The 22581-nt window shown below is 34.1% G+C and overlaps 3 protein-coding genes across 5 annotated transcripts; 1 reads left to right on the top strand and 2 right to left on the bottom strand.

Annotated features, from left to right (window-relative positions):
* Positions 1-43: 43 nt before the first annotated feature.
* Positions 44-7641, bottom strand: osgepl1 (O-sialoglycoprotein endopeptidase-like 1). The gene is made up of 7 exons (XM_056465729.1): positions 7304-7641; positions 5169-5556; positions 4592-4796; positions 1826-1974; positions 1592-1722; positions 1442-1513; positions 44-183 (listed from the first exon to the last, which is right to left on the bottom strand). Exons 1-7 carry the CDS (start codon positions 7486-7488, stop codon positions 99-101), a joined length of 1215 nt encoding a protein of 404 aa, XP_056321704.1. The 5' UTR covers positions 7489-7641; the 3' UTR covers positions 44-98.
* adat3 (adenosine deaminase tRNA specific 3) lies at positions 7446-10661 on the top strand. 3 transcript variants are annotated; one of them, XM_056465732.1, is made up of 2 exons: positions 7446-7549; positions 9403-10661. In XM_056465732.1, the coding sequence occupies exon 2, from the start codon at positions 9443-9445 to the stop codon at positions 10451-10453; it is 1011 nt and encodes a 336-aa protein (XP_056321707.1). In that variant the 5' UTR covers positions 7446-7549; positions 9403-9442; the 3' UTR covers positions 10454-10661. The 3 variants fall into 3 exon arrangements, with proteins under 3 accessions (XP_056321707.1, XP_056321706.1, XP_056321705.1); XM_056465731.1 differs by lacking the exon at positions 7446-7549 and adding an exon at positions 7823-7914 and having other exon boundaries at positions 9403-10660; XM_056465730.1 differs by lacking the exon at positions 7446-7549 and adding an exon at positions 7846-7984 and having other exon boundaries at positions 9403-10660.
* Positions 10662-12718: 2057 nt separating this feature from the next.
* On the bottom strand, positions 12719-21590 carry LOC130235245 (ORM1-like protein 1). Its single transcript, XM_056465727.1, has 4 exons — positions 21497-21590; positions 17982-18164; positions 15812-15963; positions 12719-14491 (listed from the first exon to the last, which is right to left on the bottom strand). The coding sequence occupies exons 2-4, from the start codon at positions 18153-18155 to the stop codon at positions 14356-14358; spliced, it is 462 nt and encodes a 153-aa protein (XP_056321702.1). The 5' UTR covers positions 18156-18164; positions 21497-21590; the 3' UTR covers positions 12719-14355.
* Between the last annotated feature and the right edge of the window lie 991 nt (positions 21591-22581).

Raw genomic sequence — 22581 nt, 5'->3', positions numbered from 1 at the left:
AAGAGAAGTAATGTGCCAAAGTTGAAATAAAAGCACATGCAAAACAGATACAAACTATAATTTATTATTAAGCAGGAACATGTTCGTACAACACAATGTCAAGAGTCTGTCCTAAGTTTTAATTTAGGAACTTTGATGGCAGCTTCTTTAACTTCTGAGGTGATGTCTAGTCCAAGTGGCGCCCTAAAAAAATAGTAAATGAAAAATATAATGTACAGACGACTTAAAAAGCTTTTATTATGCACTCAATGCAACGCATATCTGAAATATTTATTATTCACATAACAATTTGAGTGAAAGTATGTCTTTAAATGAGATTCTTTTTTTTTTTTACTAAAAACAATATATTTTTATGTTCTACTGTATAAACACGTCACCTACTTTTTGGATTGAGGTTGAGCAAATTAGCAGCAGATTTTATTGTCTGGGGTATTAGTATATTGTATATGATATGAAGTGGTATGGCTAAAATGTGGTTTGTGCCAAACTTTCAAATCAAAGTTAAATGTTTTTTAGCTGTCTGAACGAAATAGGACATTTAATTTTACAATCTAGAATGAATTCAAATAATTAAATGGTAAAGTCTTTTCAGATGTAGAACAAATTAATACATTTTGGTATAAGATTACAATGACTATTTTCTTATTTTTCAGAAATGCTGATAACTAGGCCCACACAAAATCTGTGCTTGTAGAAATTGGCAATTTTTTTAGCCCATCATTGAGTATTTATTTACTTAAATAAATATACAATGAGTCTGATCAAAAGAGATTAGGATAATAGGAGACAGAAGCAAAGTGATCTTAAGTCAGCCAGAAAACATGACAGAAGAGGTAACTGTGGGCACATAATAGTGAATGAACTGAATGGCAGTAAACTGAATAGTGATGGATCTTACGATTTATGTTTGTAGTAACATGTTTTTATTATCCATGATTGACCTATAACTTTATATGGCAAAAAACAAAGACCATTCAGAAATGTGATGCTCTTTTTTTCAAGCTATCACCGTTTAATGAAGTCCGGGAAAACTGAAATTGTGTGGTGGACGTCGATCATGGTAACTTTTTTTATTTCCTGGTTTTGTTCCGAAGATTATTTAATTACTATATTTTCTGTATTTTAGTACATATATCATGAGAGACTTGCTTTGTTTACCAAATAAGTGGATCTAATTGGATTTGCATTGTAAACCTTTAATAAAAGTTAAAAAATTTTGAGTTTTGTTACTATACTCTCAAAATCATTCTGCATAAATCTGCAGGTTTTATATTTATTTATTTTGACAAAATTATGAGCAGAAATAACAAAAAAATGTCAGCAGATTCTGTCTGGCCCTACTCATAACTACGAAATCATTCATAATAAGACTGTAATCATGCATTAAAAACATAAAAGGTGCTATTTATTAACTACCAGAGCAAAAGCAATTTTAACATACTTGGGTTCATAGTTGACTTCATCAGTATAGGACAAGATCCCCTTTCCTTGCTTTAGTCTCTCTATGCCGTTCCTAAGAACAAAAAAGTCAATGAGCAACAAAAGTCAGTGTTTTCTGCATATCATCAAGACAACGATGTTATGTTCTTACCATGCAATCATGACTCCATTATCAGTGCAAAACTTTGACGGAGGGCACAGTAAATGCAACCCAGTGGAATCTGTGATGATTTTCAGGATCTGTCTGATGTATTCATTACTGGCTACTCCTCCTGAAACAATCTGTAGAGGAAGAGTTCAATTTGTGCATGAGATTTAGTGAAATTTTTACCATGTGTCTATGAAGGAGAACGCATTCATTGGTTGAAGTTTTCGTTGAACTTACCAGGGTCGGATTGTGCTCTGGCAGAAAACCTTTGGATTTGCAGAACAAAATGGCACGATGTGTTCGTTTGGCCAAGTGAGACGCTACACTGTGTTGTGAGGCAGCAGCAATGTCTTTGACACATGATAATAACTGTCCTGCTTCAACACCTGTGGAAAAACAGTTTGGCAGTTCATTTAAATTTTATTTTATATTGCATTAAATGTCAAATTTTAAATAATAAAAAACCAAGTCTAACTAAGCATCATAGTCGCAATTACTGATGCAAAGGGCTTCCAAAGGTTTTATCATTCTAACTAAGGAAAATAGTATATAATATATATAATTTAATATAATATTTTCATATTGCATTGTGACAATTTTAGATTATTAATCCACAGTTGAAGACTAAATCATCTTTTTTAAATATTTCCCAAATGATGTTTAACAGAGCAAGGACATTTTTCACAGTATTTACTTTTTTTGTTCTGGAGAAACTCTTATTTCTTATTTGTTTGTATAAAAAACAAATCTTAATAATAAAAAAACTGCTATGTGTATTATGTACTCTCTCAGTAGCAGAAGTCATCATAGTTGGGTTAACAGAGCGCAATGAATGGGAGAGTACAACATTTTTTTTTTTTACAATGCTATTTGCTCAAATAATAAAAGTAAAAATTCCTCGATAGTGAAAAAAAAAAATGTTGTGAGACTGATAACTGCAGCCAGAAGAGAGATCAAATTTACTGTTCCTCCCATAGACGTTATAAACAACTAGTAGTGTAAAGAGTACTGAAAAATCATACTCACGTAAAAGTACCATTACTTGCTTAAAAATGTAGGGCAAGTAGAGTATCTGTTGTAAATATAACTCAAAGTATGAGTAAAAAGTAGCCCTTTCAAAAGTACTCAAGAGTAGTGAGTATTACTCTGTAAAAGGCTGATGCATTTACATGTAATTTGTGGATGTGTGTAAACGTAACGTTCTGTAGTGCATTTAGTTATTGCCCAGCAGGCACACAACATCATAAGACGTTAATATTAGGTTAGATTTAGGTCATGATGTCAGGTGACCAAAATTCAATGTCTAGACAGCGTCCGAAAACAACGTTATTTTGATCACCAATAAACAATGTCAAATAACATTGATATGTGGTTGATTTTAGGTTGTGTTGGAAAGTGACCAAAATCTTACGTGGAGCCAATATCTTATAATCATTTTGACGCCACAAACTGACATTTATTTGTCAGGTATGGCAACCAAAATCCAACGTTTGATAGACGTCATAGTGATAACGTCCACACAACGTCAAGCTGTAACATCATTAGACGTTGATATTTGGTTGGCGTGGCCGGACATTGAGTTCTGACGTCAAAGCAATTTTCATTTCCAAACAAAACGCAATGTCCCTACAACGATGCGATACAACGTCAATCTAACGGCGTCTTGTGATTTGATTGGACAGGAATCACAAGACTGATTTTTCTAATCTCCATAGACAAAAAAAAAAATAAAGTAGTGACTGCAGGTTGAAGGAAAGTAGTAAAAGTACCGATACAGCACTAAAAATGTACTCAAGGGAAAGTAAAAGTACACATTTTTAAAACTACTTAGTAAATTACAATTCCTGAGGAAAACTATTCATTTACAGTAGTTGGAGTATTTGTAATTTGTTACTTTACACTACGGTAAACAACTTGCATAAACTGTAATTAGTTTTTTTTTTTTATTTGATGCAAAGATGATATAATGCAAACCTTAATACATATAAATGTACATAAGTAAAAAAAAAAACTTTTGAGGATTTAAGGTGCTGATGACCATTAAACACGTCACAGCTGTCCATTAGGTACCATTAGATGATTGCATACAGAACAAACCACTGTTGTCCAATTACCATAACTTGCATTGTTAACTTTATTAATTTATAGTTAAGCCTTTAAACTGCACTTTAAGCTGAACACTAGTATTTTTCAAAATTACTAATGTGATATTATGTACTTTCATCAGGGCAAAGGCAAAAGAAATTAAATATTAAAACTATTGTTTTTAAAAACGTCTCAAAATATTCTCTGTTAAACAGCACTCTTTGAAATAATTGGAAAAGAACAAAAATTTCACAGGCGGGACAATAATTTTGTCTTTAACATTAAACGAAGAGTTCAAAACCCTCTAAATCAGACCTCTTTTCTTGTAAATGTGCATTTTCTATTAGGCTCCTCTGAATAGGTTCAGCTAGTAACTAAATACCTTTTTTTCATAAATGTCACTTTAGACAATTCTTTGGTTTTTAACAAGGTAGATTTTCTTTTGCGTCAAAACCAGCTAAAACCAAGCCGACCAATAACAGAGCTTACTTTTTTTTTGAGAGGTGCACGTCGGTGACGGCAATGGCTATGCGACCACGCGCAAGCTGCGCCGTAGCATACATGTTCGATTGACGCAGGAATATAAATCAGCCTTCACACAGACTGCAGGTTGAGCGCCCTCTGCTGGCCTCACTAACACACACACACACACACACACACACACACACACACACACACACACACACACACACACACACCACTTCCAACAACAACCTAGTTTTCCCATGCGGTCTCCCATCCAGGTACTGACCATCCAGGTCAGCCCTGCTTAGCTTCAGTGAGTAATCAGTCTTGGGCTGCAGGGTGATAAGACTGTGACTGTAAGCTTTCTTAAAAGGCAGCTGTCTTTGTAGATAGTAGACAGCTCACTACAGAATAAAACCTGCTCTTTTTGTCTAAAATGAACATATAAAATACCTTCTTCTTTCTCTTTTTTATTTATTGCCCCTGTGATTTGTGTTCGCAAACCAGCAAAAGAGAAATTGCAGTCGTGGTTCTGCCCCATTGGTGAACTGAATCGAAACGCAAGTCGATCTCCTTCTTTGGCCAGACGCTCGATGGCTTGTCCACCGCTCAGAGTCCCACATTCTGGGTGATTCCTGAGAGAAAGTCTTCTGGCAATCTGTAATTGAAAAAAAGAGTAGGGATAGTTCATCTAAAAAAATGAAAATTCTGTCATTATTTACTCACCATTCACTTGTTCCAAACTAATCTGAGTTTCATTCTTCTGATGAACATGAAAGAAGATATTTAGAAAAATGCTGAAAACCTAAAAAGCATTTATTTTCTATACTATGGAGATCAGTGGTTACCAGTTGTTAACATTCTTCAAAATATCTTCTTTTGTGTTCAACAGAATAAAAAAAAAAAAACTCATAAATTTTTGGAAACATTTGAGGCTGAGTAAATAAATTGAGTACATTTTTATTTGTGTGTGAACTATCCCTTTAAATGCATATTCAATTGTTTATTCAAAAGCAATGCAATCTGATACCTTATCTAACGTGTCCCCGGCTGCTTCATCCAGAGTTTGTCCCAGAAGAAGAAACTCATCGATTCCTTTGGCCAACGCTAGAAGGGAATGACCTCCTGAGACGAGGAGCACAAGGAAAGGGAAGTCTATGGGATGCAGCATTCTTACTGTGAGGGCATGGGCCTCCATGTGATGGATAGGGATGAAGGGCTTTTGGTGTTGCCTCACAAACTTAAGGCTGAAATCCAAACCGATCCCGAGACTGAGGGCAAGGCCAGGCTTTACTGTTGTGGCCACCGCTGTGAGTTCACTGGGTTCAATAGCGCTTCTGTTAAGAGCCTCCTGGACCACTCTGGAGATGTTTTCTTTGTGTAGGCGTTGGGCCACTAATGGGATAATTCCACCCGTTCTGGAAGAGCATTATCAAATGAACAGTACACGCATAGCAGGAATTAGAGTAGGTTTATACTGTTTCAGATTTTAGTGTAAGTGTATTTAAAATATGAGGCAGTTTGTATGTTTTGGGGATTTTTCAGTCACCCTTTGCTTTAAAAACTCTTTTTTTGAGAGTTTGCAGTCTAAGTATCTTTAAATTATACGGTCTATTTTAAATCATGAACTACCAAGATAATGTATGTTGCTCCTTTGTGTGAATAATGATGATTAAAGTGCAGTTGTTGCCTCTAATATTAAATAACTGCAGATTCAGCCTGCGATAAAGCAAAGAAACTTTTTGCTCCGCAACATTTTTGCATTCATGAACTTGAGAGCTTATAAGCAAATTAAAGTGAAAAAAAATGACTTAGAATTTTTATAAAGTTACAATAAATATCATGATATATTGTTATTGTGAATTCTGTAATAATCGTGGTGTGAAAAATCTCTTATGGTAACGGCCTCTGTTCACACACATTCCTAACCTTAAAATGCTTTTATTGCATCAAATCTCAGACTTTAAGTAATAAAATCTAGTGAGCTGCCTACCTAGGGAGTATGTGTACAAATCATAGTTGCTACTCTACAAGATAATTGTAACCTGTATAATTATTAAAGTTTTTATGTAAAAACATTAAAACTTCAAAATATGTTATTATTAATCTTATTAATTGTGGTTGTTTTAAAAAATATAACAAAAAGTGTGTTTGTGATATATATATATATATATATATATATATATATATATATATGTATATGTATATGTATATATATATATATATATATATATATATGTATATGTATATGTATATATATATATATATATATATATATATATATATATATATATATATATATATGTATATATATATGTATATATATATATATATATATATATATATATATATATATATATATATATATGTATAAAATTAGCAATTTCATGCAAATGCAAACCTTGCCATGAAAAAAAATTAAGTTTTCACCAAAATATGAAAAACGGTTTCTAAGTGTTTTGTGTAAGAAAGTACTTTAGAAATACTCAAATGTATCTGTTAATGTTATCAAACTATTATATTTGATTTACCAAAGTCACACAAGTGCCAATTTCACATCTGTCGCATCCATAACCAGAGAGGTGTCGCTCCTTAACTACACTTTTTTTTTTCATAAATACAAAAATTTAAATAAAATAAAATTAATCATGTTTGTTCAGTAGTGAGACAACTCTTATCTTTTCGCTTATCATTATTTCTTTTGGGTTGTGCAGTTTCATTCACAGAATTTCTACAAAGTATGTTGTATACTGCAAACCCGAAGATGTTTTTGCTCACATCCATAATGTATAAATATATGTATGTATGTATGTATGTATGTATGTATGTATGTGTAAACTTGAAAAAAACAAACTAAACTAAATATAAGTTTAAGTACTAAAACAGAAATGAAAATAAAACTACATGGAATAAAGATAAAACAGCTAAAACTGAAATAACTATAACTATAAAAATCAAAACAGAACAATCTTTCATGAATACATTTTAATAATAAAAACTATGAATAAATGCTATTATAATATATAAATATTACTAAAATACTATTTGCAGTATAAGTTTAAACTCAAGAACATTGAAAATCCTTTACATTATTGAACATGTTATTTTCAATGTCTTTGTAGCAAATTATGAGTTTTCTGAAGGCAGTGACTATACTATACTTACTCCAGATGTGTCTCTTTCTGAGAATGCAGAGATTCGCCCAAAATCCTCCCGGTCTCGTCCAGCACCGCCGCCCCAGTCTCATCACAGCTCGTCTCGATCCCCAAAACTAACCTGGGTAGCGCTGAAGTGCTGAAGACTCTTCTGCTCCAGGACCGCAGAGCTCCAGGCAGACAACACTGAAACATGCTGATGATAACACCGATAGTAGATGACTGACTGACTGCTTCAACAACAACACTCTGACAGGTTACAAACGCTTTAACGATTGGGGGAAAATGGTGTTTCTTGGACCATTTTATTCATTTTAGGAGCCTGTATGAAGAGAGACGTTACACATAAACACGTCCTACTTACAGCAGGTCAACTTGGGTTCCGTTAGATTATGTTAGATATATATTTTCAATACTGAATAGATCATTTAAGTCTATGGTATATTTGAAGAATAAATAGATATGCGTATCACAATATCGTTGTTTATAGACTCACAAGTATAAAATAAAGTTCAACACGGGAACCATTATCGCTTGCGCTTGTTTCGAATGGGAAAATAATACAAGAAGGACGAAGACTCACATGGAAGAGATGTTTTATTCTGAAGTACTTTGGCTGCTGTAAATAGTTTTTCTGACTATGTTCTTTTGTTTTTTGGGATAGTTGACGTCCACTGCTTTTTTCAACAAGGTAATGGTCTGTTGTGCCGCGTCCATGCGTTGTGTTGTGTTTAGGAAGTTGACTGTAAGGCACGGACAAACACAGAAATACATAATAGATTTTCTTTGGTAAAATAGAATTATAATGTGACTATAACAGATAGTTGAAGGAACTAAATGTCCTATGTACAGGGTTCCCACGCTTCTTGAAAGTGCTTGAATTTCAGAAATATGGATTCAAAGGCTGGAAAGTGCTTAAAAACAAACGCAGGTCCTTGAAAGTGCTTAATTTGAAATTAAATTAGTTTATGGTTTTATTTCAACAAATGTACTCGATTGTCAAAAACAGAATGAAAAAACTGACAATCTTAAGTACAAGTGAAATGTTAAGTTTAGTGAAGACTTCATGGCGCTACATATGCTTGTGTATGCTTACAAAGGTGCTTGATTTAAAACTAACAGTGCTTTAAAAAGTCTTTGAAAGTCCTTGAATCTGTTGTCCATAAAAATGTGGGAACCCTGTATGTAGGATTTCAATATAATTTATATACATAATACTGTTTGAAATACTTTAAAGTAAGCTTTTATTGAAAGAATAATGTTAAAATATGGGTTAAAAGATGTCCCATGGTTATTCACATTGCACGTTTATCTAAAACTTTAAGCAACATAGACTTCCATTCATACACATGCAAATATGCCAGACTGGAAACGCAAGTTTGTGCGACAAGTTTCGCATTTCGCTGCGTTCGCAAGTTGAAGCTTGGTGTACTTTGACCTGCAAAATTGTATCACATGATTGGTTGAGACCAATCGAAGATCAAAACGTGACCCCTCTACAGAAATATGAAATATGGAGCGATCACTCGCATTTTTCTAATTCTAATCATATTGTTGCATCCCACCCCTTTTCGCAGCGCCCTACAACAGAACTTCACAAGCACAAACTCTAGTCGGCCCGCGGCTTAAACTGTGCAGGGCTGTGGCCCTCCAGTAATTGAGTTTGTGCTTTAATGTATGCAAAAAATAGTCTACAGAACAAACCATCCTTATACAATAACTTTCCTAATTACCTTAACCTGCCTAGTTAACCTTATTAACCTAATCAAGCCTTTAAATGTCACTTTAAAGTTTAAGCTGTAAAGAAGTGTCTTGAAAAATATCTAGTAAAATATAATTTACTTTCATCATGACAGACAAATTAAATCGGTTATTAGAAATGAGTTATTAAAACTATTGTGTTTAGAAATGTGTTGAAAATCTGCTCTCCATTAAACAGAAATTGGGGAAAAAATAAACAGGAGGGCTAATAATTCTTACTTCAATTGTATACCACATAATTGTTCTGTCTTCATTCTCAGATAAGATGCATTTCTGTATTGAAGTTGATTAAATTTGGAGTCCTAAACTCAGATTTTTAACATTGTCATCATGTTTCTGTGTCTACAGATGACTACTGGAAAACCCTGATGATCCAGACTACAAAAGGATGGAGCCCCAAGCCAAACGGAGAAAGGAAATGGACGACTATGATGACACCTGGGAGGTTCTTCCAGTTCTCTCAGATGAACAATCCCAAGACCCTGAACTATTATCAGCCTACGCAGCGCCAATCCTGGAGAGAAGAGAAACATCTCGGCTGGTCAAAGAGCTGTCGCTGATCCACCCTTTACCAAACCTGCAGCACATCAAAAGAGTAAGACCTTGCAAACACAAAAACAGCCCTCATCCTTTAGAGGTCGTCGTGTGCTTGGTCAGTGATGTCCAGTGCACAGACCCCAAAAAAGTCACACTTTCCGATCTCCTCCATACACAATCCTTCAACTCCAATGGTTTAGGTGACCCTTTCGTTGTCCAAATACCAGCCAATCCTCCACTGACCAGACCGCAGTTCGAAAAAGCAAGTAAACACTGGCCGACATCATTTCACGAGGACAAACAGGTGACGTTTGCTCTGAAAGGCCAGTTATTTACGGCCGATCAGAAAAATAAAATGCAGGAGTACATGTGTGTGGCTGTGAAGGCTGCAAAATCAGGTCGGGAGTTGGGAATGGATGCGGTGGGCACTGTGATTGTCGATCCTAAAACTGAGCAGATCGTTGCCGTCGCTCATGACTGTAAGCGTGGGTCTCATCCGCTCCATCACGCCGTCATGGTCTGTATTGATCTTGTGGCCTGTGGGCAAGATGGAGGCGCTTATAATTATGAGAAATACCCAGCGTGTCGGTTTAGCAGCTCTAGCAACGTTTGCGATGGAAAGGAAACGGGTTTGCCTTACATTTGTACCGGATATGATCTGTACGTCACCAGAGAGCCCTGTGTGATGTGCGCCATGGCTCTGGTTCATTCACGAATCAGCAGAGTGTTTTATGGAGCGTCCACTGCAGACGGGGCTTTTGGGAGCAGGTTTAAAATTCACTGCCAGAAAGATTTAAATCATCGCTTTGAAGTGTTTAAAGGAGTGATGGTTAAAGCATGTGAGGATTTGTGTAAGAAGTGATTTTTAATTTTTTTTTATTTATTTGTTCTTAAGAGGTGATATTAAAATTGATGTTTTAATTATAGTTTTGTAACCCCCCCCCCCTTTTTTTTTAAAAATGGGTCCACAATAAAAAATACAGAGGATGCAATGATTGTTGTCGACTTTTAAGTAATGCAATTATTCCTTTTTGTTTGGATTTATAGTTTATAGTTATGCGATTGGGTAAAATGTCATTTTAGTTTTGTTCTACAAACTGCATAATACTTACAAAAAAGCTAGCTTCATAAAAGTATTTCAAACAGCAGACATTTTGTTTGCAATTAATATGTATATACAGTGCTCCACATAATTGAGTGCACCCCATTTTGAAAATGAATATTTTTCTCCATTTCTCAGTGAATATAGGTAATGTATTTTGGTGCATTTAAACAAAAGATTTGTTAAACAGATATATTTATTCAAATAATATTTTAGTCGCCAAAAATATTTAGGAATTGAAAAATAATCAAATTAAATTCAAGCACAATATTGCAAAAAAAATTGATTTTTTTTTTTTTTTTGCTTCTTGATTTTTTTTTTCCTTTTTTTAAATTTGTATTTAATATTTTTCTATAACATAAATTTGGGTGTACTACTGTAGTTTTTAGACCGTCATCGTAACTTATTTTGTTGAATAAGCTCCAGATTTGGCTTCAGTACTGACTAATGTATTTGCACAAATATAATATTGTATAGCTTCCTATTAAAAACATAAATTTAAAAGAGAGATTTGTGAGGGGTGTACTTGTAAATGCTGAGCACTGTAAACAATATAGAAAACCTACATAGGATATTTTGTCCCTTTAACTATCTATCTATTTATATATATATTCACGGCAAACTGGGCTTTGGGGAGCAGGTATAAAATTCATTACCAGAAAGATTTAAATCATCACTTTAAAGTGTTTAATGGAGTGACGATTAATGCGTGTGAGGATTTGTGAGGATTTTTTTTTTTTTTAATTTCTTGTTCTCAAGAGGTGATATTAAAATGTTTTAACTGGTTATAGTTTTGTTTTGTTGTCTACTTTTAAGTAATTTTTTTTTCTTTGAATTAACTGTTTATAGTTACGCGATTGGGTAAAATGTCATGTTAGTTTTGTTTTGCAAACTACTAACGACATTATCTAAAGATAAAATAAAGTCATTTAGAGCATTAAATGACATTGTCAAAATAACAAATGCCATGCTTAAAGAAACGAACACATTATAATTGATTATATTGTATAATGTAACCACACAATACTAGATTTGGTAGAATAATCATGATTTTCATTCACAACTGATAATAAAAACTTCTAGAGATATTTTTTCATAGAAGCTCTGAGTGAAAATTGTTTAATGGGATGATGTTTAATGGGCGTGAGATTTGGGTAAGAAGTGCTTTTATTTTTGTTATTTGTTCTTCTTAAGAGGTAATATTGAAATGGATGTTTTAATTGGTTATAGTTTTTGTACAACCATTTTGTTAACCCCAACTTTTCATTTTTTTTTTTTTTTTTAAATGGGGCCACCAAAAATTAATAGAGGTTACAATAATTGTTGTCTACTTTTAAGTAACCCCATTCGATTTAGTACAATTTATAGTTATATATTTGGGGGAAAATGTAATATTAGTTTTGTTTCGCAAACCACTGATAACATTTCCTCTAAAGATAAAAGAAAAAAAGGAATTTAGAGCATAAAATGACAATTGGTAAAATAGCAAATGTCATGCTTTCAGAAATAAATACATAATTTCAGACCCCACAATTCTAGAACACTTAAGAAACATACATTTTGGTGGAATAACCCTGATTTGTTTTCACAACAAATAATAATCATTTTTATTCTGTCTTTTTATAGATGTTCTGAGTGATGATGATGTTTGAGTTTTGGAAGAAACGTTATTAGACCTTTTAGAGAATAATACAATCATTAATATAATATTATCATCCTCTGGATTTACTAGTCATAGGTTTGAGACTATTCAAGTGGTCTCTTTTTGGCCACATAGCTATAAATAAAACCAATGTTATAAAGAAAAAAATCTGTAAAATTCAGCTTTACAATCACAGGAATAAATGTATTGAAATAGGAAAATGTTAGATTGTTTGAATTCAGGTCAATTGGGACACTTTTTGGCATAGATAGACTAAGTAAAAGTGTCCAAATTGACCTGAATCCACCCTAATATTTAGTTCAAGTGTACACAAGAAGTGTATATGCTTTACACCAGTGCATTTCACACAATGAACAACAGGGTTGCTAATACTTTGCAAAGGTTTATTTGCTTGCAGCATGTCATACAACAGATAACATACTATGTTCATACCTTTTCTCAAAACAAAAGGACAAAACAATTGGCACAGTTGAGGCTTTGCAGATATTGTCAAAAGACAAGATAATGGAAGGATACAAACTGTTAACGGGTCTATGTTACAGTTTCTCAACTTCAATAATACTGTGACGGAAAAAGAGTAAAGAAATATGATGGTTTGCTGAAGCTTGGTACTGATCTGGAGTTTTCTGATCACATAGTGACACTTTGTATATTCAACGTATTCTGATTAGAACTGAAGATATAACAATTTTGGGAAGAACTTGATGTTTTGTTTTAAGGTAAAAGGAAGCTTTTCAAAAAAGAAAATAAGAAATAATGCGCAAAGATAAACTGTTCAAAAAGAGACCAAAGAAATAAGTTGTATTTTTTTTTTTTTTCACATCAACTTAAATTAATGTACAGTTGCAATCAGAATATTTAAAACCTCTAAATTATTATCCCCCGTTTATTTTTCCCCCCCAATTTCTGTTATACGGAGAGATTTTTTTAAACACATTTCTAAACATGATAGTTTTAATAACTCATTTCTAATAACTGATTTATTTTATCTTTGCCATGATGACAGTAAATAATATTTTACTAGATATTTTTCAAGACACTTCAATACAGCTTAAAGTGACATTTAAAAGCTTAACTAGGTTAATTAAGGCAAGTTATTGTATAAGGATGGTGTGTTCTATAGACTATCGATATAGCTTAAAGGAGCTAATAACTTTGACCTTAATAATTTTTTTTTTTTTTTTACTAAAAACTGCTTTTATTCTAGCCGGAAAAAAAAAAAAAAGACTTTCTCCATAAGAAAAAATATTATCAGACATACTGTGAAAATTTCCTTGCTCTGTTAAACATCATTTGGAAAATGTAAGAAAAACAAACAAAAATTCAAAGGGGGTTTAATAATTCTGATTCCAACTGTACTTAACTAAAGTTTTGGTAATGTTAATACATTTTCACTGTCACTTATAAGCTGTAAGATATTAACCAAACAAAACACTGAACACAATATTGTGAACAAATAATTTCCAGGAAATCATGCAAACGTTTATTATTTGTCATCTCTGAAGCAATGAAAACACTGACAAAACTCAAGAAACAGCAGAAAGGTTTCATGGCTTGTAAATGATTTTAAAAACACATTTTTTTTTCAACTCATGGCATTATTTAAGAACCTATTTAGAAATGTGAAGTGACGCTAAAAGCATTAATCTATTTCAGTGTATCAGTGATGTGAACACATTTAAACAAACAAAAACTAATTAACAAAAAAAAAAAAAACTTCAACCATGAAACCTGGGCCAGCCCAGATCCACGAGGATCACAAAACAACTAACGAAAACACATTAAATATCTTAAGTTATTAATGCTTGCGGAATTGTCCTCCTAACGTATCCCTACAACAATTTCTCAAGATATATCAAACAAAGAGACTCACAAATTACACGGACTGTACAAAACTGCTAAGTGTACACAACTGCGGTACAAAGTACAAAGGGTTATCAACAACATTCCCATATCAGGCAGCAGCTCCCAACTGGTCTGTGCCCTCTGAACACTGGGATTAATACTTGTTTATTCCAAAGATCCGCACTCCGTGGAGCTGTGGCAATTTGGGGATGAGAACGCTCAAAAGCGAAGCTGTGTTTATCACAAAATGAGCTGTGTCATATTTTGTGTAAAAGCTGGCAAGAAAATATCTGCAAGGAAAAGAAGATCAAAATCAGTAAAGGAACTTGCATACTACGAGTGCTGTTAAATGATTAATCCTGACTAATCCACCCCAGGGTCCCTAAAAAATATGTGCCCCAGCCTATATTTTTTGCTTCGAGTACGTTTCATTGCACGTTTCAGACGACAAATCCACCAGAGGGTGCTGTCTACATTTTATGCTAATCTAAAATACATTACTTGAGGTGCATTTTGTTATACGTGTCAGTGCGCGTCCTATTTGTGCACATCCACGGGGTGCTTGAAGTACAGACCATCAAGCGCACCACTGACCTAAACCCAATTTTCAAAAGTAAACATAAGAGACTTTCCATCACAGTCATGTAGGATGTTTTGTGAAACTGCGCTTTAACGGACTGAAACCAGGGGCGCGTTTCCGAAAACCATCGTTAGCCAACTAAGGTCTCAAGTTGTGATTCCCAAATCCATCGTTCCAACGAACATTCGCAAACTTGTATGCTTGCAACTACCCCTGGAGCTGTAGTTAGAAACATAGTTCCTGACTGTGTTCTATTCCCAGTTATCCCCCCTATGCCCTATTCATTTAGAACATTCTAACATTTCAACTTGAAATGATTTTTTGTAAAGCATTAAAGTCAGCTCTCTTAGGTGTAATTTGCTTTCAAAGCATTTTTACAGTTCAGTTTTAGCGATCTTCATGTTTACAATTGTGCTCCCTTCTCAGTGCACTTCTTGATGCCATTTGGAACACAGTGGTGGTATTATTTAAAAGCGGAATTTAGGCTGATACGTCTCCAAAGCTTGTGAAAACAAAAAAAAACAGCATACGTTAATGCTTTCAATTTATAGTAGATTATTTATTAAGTATCTGTACTGTATATGACATGGGCCTGTTGGTTAGCACATTTCTGCAGTGGTTTGCATGTGTCAAATTGTAAAAGTAGACTTTTCAAAAAATAAAAAAGGTTTTCTGGATATCAGCTTTCATGTGGAGTGGAATGTAAAAGGTCTGCAAAGTTTTAATGATTAAAGTGCAATAATGCACAACTTGGGCTTTTTTTTATTGGATCATTAACCCACTTGTTCAACACATAATTTTGAAGACTGATAGAAACGTGTCAGTGGTTTCCAACATTCTACAAAATACCTATATTTTCAACAACAACTAAAACTGAGATGCCTATACTGAATGTTTGGAACCACTAGAGATGAAGGTGAGTAAAGTTTTAATTTTGGGTGAACTGTCCCTTTAACGTTTTTGCATGTGAAAGCAGCATTTCCTATATTTAGTTAGAAATACTGTGTAAAATATCACAACATCAACTTACAAAATGATTGGTGAGATTGTAAAGAATTTTCTAGATGATGTGAACTGCACGCCATAGTCCAGCTGTTCCCAGTGTGTGAGAAGTCTTGCCTTGCCCTGGTCTGGAGTTTCGAATGGTGTGCCTTTCACTGCATGCATAAACACATACATACCCTGCGGGAACACAGAAAGATGATCCGAATGTCATACATGCTATTGGTAAAGATTATAACAGTGGGACCTGTTAATATTAGGCTTAAAGAGACAAATCAAGAATGCTTTTGCCCACACAAAACAACAATGGACCATCAAAGCTCTGAACTTAAAGAGACTTTCACACAAATCGTTGCATGGGTTTTTTTCTCAGCCTTTATGATATCGATTGTCATATATGATTTTGCCTCTTAGACTTATCTACATTTTGCCTCATTTGTGTCTACATTTCTTTTGAGTTACCACAAAACTCATGACCCAACAAAAACACAGATTCATACTTATAGGTTTCTAGTGACCATATGCATACAAGCAAAAACTATTGCATATGGGGTTCCTTCAACTACCTAGATCAAAAGCTCCTTTTGACTGTTCACAAACCCGGTTTGACAAAAGCCATGCTTTCAGAAATGAATGCATTATTTTAGACCCCACAATACTAGAACATTTAAGAAATTTGGTGGAATAATCCTGATTTGTATTTACAACCATTGATGCAACCACAAATGTTTCACTGGATATCAACATGCTTTTTAAATGCACCTTCACTTTTTCTTGTGTTCAGTTTTGTTTAAAACCCTTCGCTGTTATTTTAAGTGAAGCTCCATTACTTTAAGTGTAATGCCAGAGTACTGCTGAATAAAAAAAACAGATAACATGGCAAGCAAATTAAATGGATTTTGGATGCCAACTACAATTTTAAATCTCAATCTGTGTTTTGATACATTGCAGTGAATTTACCATTGGAAGTGGTTGAATGTGGATAAGCAAAAATGCTTTGGACCTGGACCTGGCATCATCCACTTGTAATCAGGATGTGAACTATACATTGACATTCGGGGAGAGTCAAGTTTTTCGATTATGATTGGTAATATGCCTAATGTATATAAGTGAGCCAAATGTATATATTTAATTCAATTACATCTAATTTATTAATCAAACTTATGTTTTCAGTGTATTGAGGGATATTGAGAGGTTCTCAATGGCATTTGTGATATTAATTAAACATATTAAGGCATGACCATAAAAGACTGCACGTATTTTTTTATTTTACTGTTTCACGTCCATGTGCAAACAAGTGTATAATAAAATACAAACTATGCATCTAGTTTTACAGACACCTCAGTATAAATTCCTATAATATATGCGAGTATATTTATGTATGAGGCAAAAAACATAAATAAAATAGTCGTTCAATTAATCGAGATTCTGATTTTAGGTCAAATCCCCCAGCCCTATTCCATATTACGTACTGCTATTAGATTCATCAGCGTGACGCAAGAATTTGTATTGATCATAGTGACCTGATGCAAAAGACATGAGGTGCTTGTTGAACCGCTCAGATCCTTTTCGGGCCTTTAAACATCTCTGGACCTCTACTGTATATGGGGGAGGAGAGAGCTCTCAGATTTTCTCAGATGTCTTTAAAATATCTAAGTATATAAGTGGTTATCCAAAAATGACCAAAGACCAACATAAGCGAGTTATTAATAACAGAATTAAAATTTTTGATTGAACTGACCCATTAAGTTGAAGGCCTCAAAATGTGCCTTTGCTAATTGCATTTGAAAGATCTGGTGGTCATGAAAATGATCAATAACAATGAAATAACCTGTGGCTTTTCCTTATGAAAAGCTATTGTGTGAAAACTCTCCATGTATGAAGACCTACTACGCTTATTAAATTAGTTTTCCACGTTACGACAACAGACACATCGCAGTGTCGCTATGAATAGCCTCTTTTTATCATTGTGGCACAAGCCGTCATGCATCATCATGTGCCAGCGAGCTTTAACTTGGTTGCTGATGTCATACTGTTGACCTTGAATCTTTGTGCAAGAGCTGTCTTGTATAACAATGCCACACAGGCTACTAAGGAAGCATCAATTGTAAAGACTCGGGCCACTGCTGAGAAAATGACAACCCATGCACCGGGGAACAAGACAGGGAATATTACAAAGGATTATTCAGGACACTTACAAAATTGTGAATAACGTTTGTTAGGGTCCACACAACAGGAACACTGAAGAAAGGAATGCTCAACAGTACAATGTGAAGCATTCCTACGCCGAGCGCATATGTCAGCCATATCCCTCGACTGTTCATCACACGGGTGTTTGGGTTCACTTCGCTGTGGGCCACGCCGACATTCATCTTGCTTTTCTGTGGACAGACCAATTAAACAGTAATTTACAGCAGTCTAAAATGTCAAAATGGAAATATAAAGTCAAATAATACTAGCGACTGCCCACTTATTAAGTTCCAGAAGTATCTTTCCACGTTCATTTTTCGCATAGGAAAAAAAAAAAAGGCTTTGAGTATTATAAGCCATGGATCAAATTAACCAGCTACTAGAAGAATCACAACATTACAAGACTGTTGCTGCGTCCCAATTAACATACTTGTACTACGCCCTAAAAGTATGTACTTTGTGTAACAAAAGAGTATGCAAGCTTTGGGACTTTCCCCGTTGCTTAGTTACATCCCCTGTCAATCATCTCAACACATCATCCACATTTCTGTCATATTTTATTACCTATCTTACTGGAGAAGCAGCAGCAGGGTAATCTGCCATACGAGAGTCTTAAATGAATCTGCCTTCAGGTTCTACGCCCCATGCTGCTGGAATCAGCTTCCAGAAATGATCAGATGTGCTCCAACATTAGGCACATTCAAATCAAGACTGAAAACACATCTGTTTAGCTGTGCCTTTACTAAATGAGCACTGTGCTACGTCCGACAGATCACACTATTATGTTTTTCTCTTCTTTTTCATTCTTTTAAACATGTTTTAACACATTTTATCTGGTTTTAATCATTTTTATTTGGTTTTATTTTCTTATACTTGTCTCTTTTACTCCTGTTTATGTAAAGCACTTTGAATTACAATTGTGTATGAAACGTGCTACATAAATAAACTTGCCTTGCCTACATTTCAAAAACAACATTTTAGGCCCTAAAAAGTTTTAAATTAGCTGAAATATGTTGTAGGTCTTTAATCATTTTAAACAGGTCTTAATTTTCCGATGTCCATGAAAAGCTAGCTACCCAATCGAGCTAATACCCATCCAATCACTGATATTCCATCTCAATAAAAGTTAAAAGATTATTCATGTAACTTCCTTACAATAACATTTGTTTTTAATGATTATTTAAATGTTTTAACAGCGCCATTAGAAAAAATCTTTAGCGTTTAGCCTTGTGCAAGTATGAAATTTGATTCATAATGGTCTTAAAAAGGTCAAATTTGACTTGATTAAACCTGTAGAAACCCTAGCATGCAACTCTGGTGAAATTTTCTGTGCAGGTTCATGGGAAATGTAGTTTTCTGCACAAATTCTCAAATTCTTCTACAATGATTGTATTACAGTTACATCCATGTTTATGTTTTTATATATATATATATATATATATATATATATATATATATATATATATATATATGTATATGGTTGGTCAGAATTACTAGCCCCAATTTAAAATTTTCACAGTATGTCTGATAATATTTTTTTCTTCTCGAGAAAGTCTTATTTGGTTTATTTTGGCTATTTTAAGGTCAGAATTATTAGCCCCTTTATGCTATATTTTTTCGATAGTCAACAGAACAAACCATTGTTATACAATAACTTGCCTAATTACCCTAACCTGCCTAGTTAACCTAGTTAAGCGTTTAAATGTCACTTTAAGTTGTATAGAAGTGTCTTGAAAATATCTAGTAAAATATTATTTACTGTCATCATGGCAAAGATTAAATAAATCAGTTATTAGAAATTAGTTATTAAAACTATTATGTTTAGAAATGTGTTAAGAAAATCTGCTCTCCGTTAAACAGAAATTGGGGGAAAGAAATAAACGGGGGCTAATAATTCATTTTCCCCCTCAAAACCCATTGGGCTTTCAACACACTGAAGGGACTGCAATATGGTGAAATTGATGCAAACACGTAGATTTAAAAAAAGGAATATACCATTAACAACCTCAGCTCTCACAACAGATGTCTTTAAAGGTTTATCAAGTATTGTTAAAAATAAATTACTGTATTGTATTTTTAATCTTCCTGACTTTTGTTCTCCATAATTCTGCATAGTATAAAAACCTGTAAAATAAAATATTTAGACTTTGAATAATATAAAAAAAACAACAAAAAATGAACTATTAATAAATGCATTTAAGTGGTTTTGTTTTATCTCTTCAACATAACTAACAGCAATATGTCAGTACACGTAAATGTTTGGTAAGCGTCTCATTAGCAGCAGATCAGTTAACTGATGCTTTAATGCTATGCAAGCTTCCTTGGTTATTTTAAAGCGGAGTAAGAAGAAAATCTCCAAAATAGATTTAATCAGTTCACTCTAGAATGTTTGCCATCTAAAACTGATTTATTTATATATAACCTATTCAAATCATTACGTTTATTTCTGCAACTATAGGGGATCGGTTTGAAGCAAAAGCGGTCTGTCTTCAAAATTGGGCGTACTAGTTGTTTCATAGATGTTTTATTGTTCTAGTTAAGAGTAGAGCTTGACAAAGTCTGAATGAGGTCTCGTCTATATGCCAACAAAAGCATGTTCATGCACTTACAATAGGCCGATTCTTCATAGGATGCTCTATTACTGTTTATGCCGGCTAAGTCGTACTCAGATAATTCACAACAATTCAGTTTTTCTTTGGGACAGCAAAGAAGGTGGAAGTCACAGTTTATGGCATGCTTGCTTTATCTGTCACAGTAAGTGGTTCAAGCAGCTGTTCGAAAGTCAAAGTTCAATGTTGCCTAATATAAAGCTTATTTGTTTGCTTCTTTTATCTCAACATTTCATATCAACTTATCAATCAGTTGCAGAAAAGCACACACTAAAACACTATTATTTGATCTGATATTAAAATTAAAATCAGAGGTTAAAGGCTAAAGTCCTGCTACACTTAATCATATCAACACATCAAATTATCTCTCTTTGATTATGTAATACATGTTTTAATATCTCTATAGACAACAACTCAGCAATTGAATAGCAGTATTGTATAGCTTACTCATAAAAGCCTAATACAAAAAAACACAACCAGCAAACAGAGCCTTTACATCTATTCAACGTTCATTAAATATGACATACAAGACTCGCGTTGGTTTTGCACCAGCAGCTGGAAGAGAAAAACAAGCAAGCCTATGACACATAGAGTTAGCAGCTGAGCTACACGCACAAAACACTGCGTTTTCTAGCACAGCCCACAGTCTAATCACTTACAATAACACTCTTTAAACACGCTTATCCCTGTCTGTCTCCTTACGCTGGGTTGTTTTTTGGTTTTGCGTAAGAGCAATGCTCTTTATTTAGCATCAGCTGCTTTCATAACAAACACCAGTTGCTTTTGTTTCACTCTACTTCCATTAAACACCTCAAACAGAAGTAAAAGCTGCTAAATCACGCCGTTATTGCTAGGTCTTGGGCTTTTTGGGTTTAATTTAGCGACTTTTTTGGGTAAGAGATGAGTAACGGTACCTTGTTTTGCGTCCGGGTGAAGCAGGCTGGAGCGCTGCCGGCCTCCGCTGCGCGCACTGCGGGCTGACTCACCGCACACACACCGCTAGCAGACCAGGCTACCACTGCTAACGGGGTTACAACCGCAAATCTCGCGAGAATAAACGCGACACGCCCACTAATAGCGTAATGTTTACAAAATAAAACAGAGATTAAATGCTAATTTTGATCAAATGTTGCATAGATGTCGCACTGCTGATTCTTTTATAATCAGGACGATTTATACGAGCCACTTTTTACAAATAAAATGCGAATATCCTGCAAGTGATAAGAGTAAAGGGATTTCTATATACTTTTATAGATCTAGTAAATAACCATAATATATAAAACGTAATTTACTTTAGCTTATTTTATGACGAGGTCTTTTTTATTATTTATTATTCTGTGAAATACGGTTTTAGTTGTTATAAAATTCCAAACTAGTCAGGATAAATGTACTAACAAACAATTAAAAAACTAAGACTTATATATTCTAATAACTATAACTAATATATATATTCAATGGTTTGCCTATCTAACTTATATTTACATCACAAATATAAAAACAAAACAAAACACACGACAGAGCGACAACGTCCAATCAGTGGAGAGAATAATACAGACGTCATTTAGGCGCCAGTTAAGTCATATCCGAGACGTTTGGAAACATGTGAAGAACACTTGTGTGATGAATTTACTGGATATCTTTTTACGAACGTGATATAAGTTGGAATATTTTGGCTATTTTCGTTCACGTATGCTGCACAAACGCGTCTTACTGAACTTAAACGAGTTGTAACCTATGGTTGTAACCCTTTCTTGTGAAGTAAACCATGAAGGCGCTTCCCCCCGAGACTGTGCGCCTGCTGTGCAGCTCTCAGGTTATAACGTCTGTCCTGAATGTTGTCAAGGAACTGATTGAGAATTCACTTGATGCTGGTTCCTCAAGCCTTGAAGTCAAACTGGTAAATATATATCAAGTTGTCTTAAGATATCACATGTACAGTTTTGACTAACGTTAATATGTGTTCCATGTATAGTATAGTATAGTATAGTACAGTACAGTA

Source organism: Danio aesculapii, chromosome 9 (assembly GCF_903798145.1).
Source record: "Danio aesculapii chromosome 9, fDanAes4.1, whole genome shotgun sequence".
Lineage (NCBI taxonomy): Eukaryota > Metazoa > Chordata > Actinopteri > Cypriniformes > Danionidae > Danio > Danio aesculapii.
The sequence above is the reverse complement of the archived record's forward strand: the minus strand, read 5'-3'. Positions and strand labels throughout refer to the sequence as shown.

Bases quoted from the DNA above. Each gene is read 5' to 3' on its own strand.
- osgepl1 (XM_056465729.1), bottom strand. From the start codon at position 7,488: ATGTTTCAGTGTTGTCTGCCTGGAGCTCTGCGGTCCTGGAGCAGAAGA. The intron at 4,797-5,168 runs GTATCAGATTGC...TTTCAATTACAG, and splicing joins CCGGGGACACGTTAGATAAG to ATTGCCAGAAGACTTTCTCT. The intron at 1,723-1,825 runs GTAAGTTCAACG...CTTCCTCTACAG, and splicing joins CAGAGCACAATCCGACCCTG to ATTGTTTCAGGAGGAGTAGC.
- adat3 (XM_056465732.1), top strand. From the start codon at position 9,443: ATGGAGCCCCAAGCCAAACGGAGAAAGGAAATGGACGACTATGATGAC.
- LOC130235245 (XM_056465727.1), bottom strand. From the start codon at position 18,155: ATGAATGTCGGCGTGGCCCACAGCGAAGTGAACCCAAACACCCGTGTG. The intron at 15,964-17,981 runs GTAAGTGTCCTG...GTGTTCCCGCAG, and splicing joins CAAACGTTATTCACAATTTT to GGTATGTATGTGTTTATGCA. The intron at 14,492-15,811 runs GTAAGTTGATGT...TTTTCCTTGCAG, and splicing joins ACAATCTCACCAATCATTTT to ATATTTTCTTGCCAGCTTTT.